This window comes from Mus pahari, chromosome 20 (assembly GCF_900095145.1).
Source record: "Mus pahari chromosome 20, PAHARI_EIJ_v1.1, whole genome shotgun sequence".
Taxonomy (NCBI): Eukaryota; Metazoa; Chordata; class Mammalia; order Rodentia; family Muridae; genus Mus; species Mus pahari.
Window position 1 is genome coordinate 47,124,314 of NC_034609.1, and position 4,914 is coordinate 47,129,227.

A 4,914-nucleotide genomic window follows, 5' to 3' on the forward strand; every position below is an offset into this window, starting at 1 on the left:
CTTGAACTCAGAAATCCACCTGCCTCTGCCTCCCAAGTGTTGGGATTAAAGGCATGCGCCACCACCTCTTAGCAGTGGCCTACTCCCTGAGGAGGGCAGAATGCCAGACTAACTGTCAAAACTACGAACAGCCCCACCGCATACCCACCGTTAAAAGGCAGCTGTGGCTGTCTCTCCAGCAGCTCCCAGAGCCGCCCACCAGCACCCAGGCCTTTCATCAGCTCGGAGTAGAATGAACTCAGTCCTGAGGACAAAAAGAGTCTATCATCAGCTGACAAGAAAGGCCATGGGTCCTCCTGTCCTGGGGGATCCTGGAGACAGCAACCACTGCTGGCAATGTGAAATCTATGCTTTCACTGAAGAAGCCGAGGCTGCCAGTGACAAGTCACAGCACTGTAAAGAAAGCCACCTCCCTTTCAGACAGCGCTCCAAGTGTAGCACGGGGGCTTTCCCCATGTGAACTGAAATTCCTTCAAAAAAGATCCTACAGGGGCTATTAGGCCACGAGAGACAGAAGAATCTTAAATGTGCATGAGTAAGGGAGAGACACCAGCCAGGAAAGGCTGCAGCTTTACTGATTCCAACCAGGGGTGGGAGAAGTAACGGGGTGGGGTGGGGGTGGGGGTGGGGGAATGGAAATGTACAGGGCGGCAAAGGCAAATCTCTGTGATGTTATAATGGTGAATTTAGGACAATATACATTTGTCCAATCTCTCTCTCTCTCTCTCTCTCTCTCTCTCTCTCTCTCTCTCTCTCTCTCTCTCAGGGTCACATATGTAGGGTCACCAAGCGCTAACCTTAATGTTATGTTGGGTTGATAATAACAATGTATCAATGTAGGCTCAGCAACTGTGTAACAAATGGCAATTCTGGTGAAAAAGGTTAGGGTTAGGTCACTCTTAGGCTGAGTTACTGGCTATCTTGCCAATCACTGCTGTTCACAAGGAGCTGCTTCTCTGGGTACAGCCGAGAGTAGCATGTGTATGTTGGTATACACATACATATTTACATGTTTTGACACATGTAAATAGTGTTTTTGTTTTATTGTATAGCACAGTCTGGCTTTGAAATCTGTGCTTCAGCCTCAGTGTCCTGAGCACTGGGATTACAAATGTGGGTCACCACACTCAGCTTTGGAGGTTTTTTTTAAAAACTTTCCTGGAATTCACTATGTAGATCCTGCTGGCTTGGAATTTACATGGGCCTGAGAGTTCTTTTTAAAAGGAAACACTGTTGCATTTCCAGTGACGTCCTCCACCACAGTGTCAGGGTTAGGGTGAGACTCTCCCTATCCAGGACTGAGGTCTCCACAGCGCTGCCAACAATCACACGGCCACCCTGGGAATGGGAAGACACATTCTGCCAACGCAGGCTGGGAAACACAACTCCCCTGTGGTCCTAAGCTGTGGAAGGACACAAGGTCCCAAACTTCCCAACAGGGGACCTGCATGGCCACTCATGCCAACAGGGGACCTGCGTGGCCACTCATGCCAACAGGGGACCTGCGTGGCCACTCACGTAACTTCAGTTTTGCTTAGCAGACTGGCACGGTAAGAGTGCCCGCTCAGTGGGGTCTGTTTTTCAGTGTATACCCTGAAAGCCTGTTTATATGATATACCTCCGATGCTCAATCCAACCCAGAAAGCGTACATGAGGAAGGAAGAGAGCTCGCCCACTGTCATATGGGCACTGCCCATCAGCAGGCCTCCTTTGTATAGGACAGACAGCACAATCAGGTTTCCTGAGAGCCCAGCCTACAGGAGGAAGAAAACAAAGACATCAGTGAGACCGAAGGCCCCTCGGGACAAGATTATAAACTAGGTCTCGGTCTCCCTTTTAATATATAAAACTTCTCAGAGAAAGGTTTTGAAATATTTGCAGCCGTGAAGGAAATACTTGCATCCCCACGAGAGCTTAGACACGACTCCCCGCAGACTACTCACCAATCTACTCAGCTCAGATAAAGAGTAGCACCTAGGCCTGCCTAAGACGTGAATCGTCTGCCATGTTCATGGCTGAGGAGACATGGAGCTGCAGCCCTGACCCTGTCTCTGTGAGTTCTGGTCCCGTGAGACCTTCTCTGAAAGCAGCTTCTCTGGCACTAAACACCCTCTGAGGAGATGGGCTAGACAGAGGTGTCTCCATTTTCTCTTTATCTGCTTTTTTTTTTTTTTTTCTTTTTTAAAAAAGATTTAAGCCGGGCGTAGTGGTGCACGCCTTTAATCCCAGCACTCGGGAGGCAGAGGCAGGTGGATTTCTGAGTTCGAGGCCAGCCTGGTCTACAAAGTGAGTTCCAGGACAGCCAGGGCTACACAGAGAAACCCTGTCTCGAAAAACCTAAAAGATAAAAAAAATAAAAAAGATTTATCTATTTATTTATTTTATGTGAATACACTGTAGCTGTCTGCAGGGCATCAGATCTTATTACAGATGGTTGTGAGCCACCATGGGGTTGCCAGGAATTGAACTCAGGATCTCTGAAAGAGCAGTCAGTACTCTTAACTGCTCAGCCATCTCCCCAGCCCTCTTTATCTAGATTTTGTTTGACAGTCTCACTACACACTCCAGGCTGCCCCAAGTTCACTGCACACACCAGGCTGCCCCAAGCTCACTACATAGAGCAGGCTGGCCTCAAACTTACAATAAGCTGCCCATCTCAGGCTCCTAAGTGTGCCCAGCACATATGGCAGTTTGCCACTCAGGGTTCCTGGTTACATCTGAGGGACCAGAGCCTGGTAAACACGTGTTGCGGCCTGGTCCTGAGGTCCTCAGAGCATGGCTACTCCACAGCAGAGGCCCTCAAAGCTGCCTGGCACACACTGGGGACCAGCAGCGGATCTCATACGCGCTGCTTTTCTCTGATTCCAGTTTCTGGCTTCCTTCTCCTGCCATAAAAATAGCTTAAAGTCCAAGTCACTCTTAGGACTGGAATAAAATCATGTCTACTGTGTCCAGAGTCTCAGGATGAAAACCTCTTGCAATCTCATGGCCTACGGTGATCCACTTACTGTTCCAAAGAAGCCGGCTCGTGCCAAGGCCTCCTTCTGTGCCAGCTGCAGCAACTGGTCCACTCGGCCGGTGTACTTCTCCACTTCCGTCATCTCCTTCCCAAAAGCTCGGATGGTTCTTATGTTTCCAATTCGCTCCTCAGCTAGCTATGAGGATTCAAATACACGGTAAGGGCTGGAAAGATGGTTTAGCAGTTAGGGACACTTGGTGCTCTTACAGAGGATCTAAGTTTTAGTCCCAGCATCCACGTGGGATCCATCTGTAACTCCAGTTTTAGACGATCTTATGCCTTCTTTCCTTCACCGGCACCAAGCACACAGGTGGTGCACAGACATACATGCAGGTAAAACACACACACACACACACACACACACACACACACACACACACACATTGAAGGGAAGAGTGTCACACGGTAATTGACAGCCAAGTTAAAATATGGTTCTTATTCAATATTCTGCCAGTGGGAGGCTCTATATGAGACAGAGTCAAGTAAGATCACATAGCGGAGTACAAAGAAGAGTACATTTGCTGTCAGAAAATATAGACTGCAGGGCTGGAGAGAAGACTAAGAGTATTCACTGCTCTTGCTGAGGGACTGTGCCTGAACTCATTAACCTCACAACTCACAATGCCTGCTTCAGGGGACTAAATGCCCTCTACTGGCCTCTGAGGGTAACTGCATTTATAAATACATACCCCCCCCCCACATATATGTAATTATAAAATAAATCTTTTAAGTTAATTTTTATTTATTTTATTTATACAAGTACACTGTAGCTGTCTTCAGACACAACAGAAGAGGGCATTACAGAAGATCCCATTGCAGTTGGCTGTGAGCCACCATGTGGTTGCTGGGAATTGAACTCAGGACCTCTGGGAGAGCAGTCAGTGCTCTTTACCACTGAGCCATCTCCAGCCCATAAATCTTCTTTTAAAAAGAAGTCTGCCCTACTGAGCTAATGGAGACACGTTGTCAGCTAGATGCTTTTCCCAAACACATTAGCTTCCATTTGCTTTTATTTTTGTCTTTGGTTCAAAGAAAACGTTTAGAGAGAGAGCCTAGGCTAGTCTCAAACTCATGATCCTCCTGCTTCAGGCTCCAAAGTGCTGGGCTACAGTGTGTCCCAACACAGCCGGTCGGTCATGCTAGCTTTTGGTCCTACCAGGAGCAGTGACAGAAGACAGTGAAAAATTGACGCAAGCCAGGTATAGAGCTCACCACGGTGGCACTAGCCCTCGGGAGGCTGAGAGGAGAGGAGGACCAGGAATGTGAGGCCAGGCTGGCTATCATGTGAGTTCCAAGCCAGCCTGGGAAACAGAGTAAATTGGTCAAAGTCTGGGGTAAGTGGCTAGCCAGGTATAGAACGTTTCACATCTGTCCTGACGTCCACTGGGGGAAAAGGGAGGACTTTGTTGCTTGTTTCTTTCCCTGGTGCTGATGCTGGGAAGGAACATACCTTGCACACATGCATTCCGCCTGTTCCTCTGAGCCCCACACCTAGATAACACACACATGGAAGGTCAGTACCTGTGTGGCTTCTGCCAGGGAGTCCTGTGTGGTTTTGGACAGTTTCCGTAGATATCGCCCATAAATCACAGCGAGGCCAGAGATGGGAGGTACCACACTCAGAACAAAGGTGGCCAGGCTCGGTGACACAAAAAACTGTCGAGAACAAAAGTCAAGAGCGTTTGTTCCTTGAAGTGGCAAGACACCCTCAGACCTGCTGTGTGCAGTCGAGAGACAGTTCCCAAGCCAAGCCTCCTATGTGGGTTGGGCTTCTGTGGCATCTTTAATCCTTACAAAACCCAACACCTTCAATCCCAGCACGCAGGAGGCAGAGGCAGGTAATCTCTGAGTTCTACTATGTCAGACCACATCTTCAACAGCGGGGGGGGGGGGGG

General features: G+C 48.8%; 1 protein-coding gene across 1 annotated transcript in view; it reads right to left on the reverse strand.

The window, feature by feature from the left end:
• The window catches only part of Abcb10 (ATP binding cassette subfamily B member 10), a 30,363-nt gene that overhangs the window by 11,819 nt on the left and 13,630 nt on the right, over positions 1 to 4,914 (reverse strand). The window contains exons 4-7 of the mRNA XM_021220515.2: positions 4,541 to 4,675; positions 3,009 to 3,155; positions 1,619 to 1,754; positions 149 to 244 (exon numbers count right to left, since the gene is read on the reverse strand). Coding sequence (XP_021076174.1) covers positions 149 to 244; positions 1,619 to 1,754; positions 3,009 to 3,155; positions 4,541 to 4,675 — 514 coding nt within the window. The remainder of the gene's footprint in view (positions 1 to 148; positions 245 to 1,618; positions 1,755 to 3,008; positions 3,156 to 4,540; positions 4,676 to 4,914) is intronic.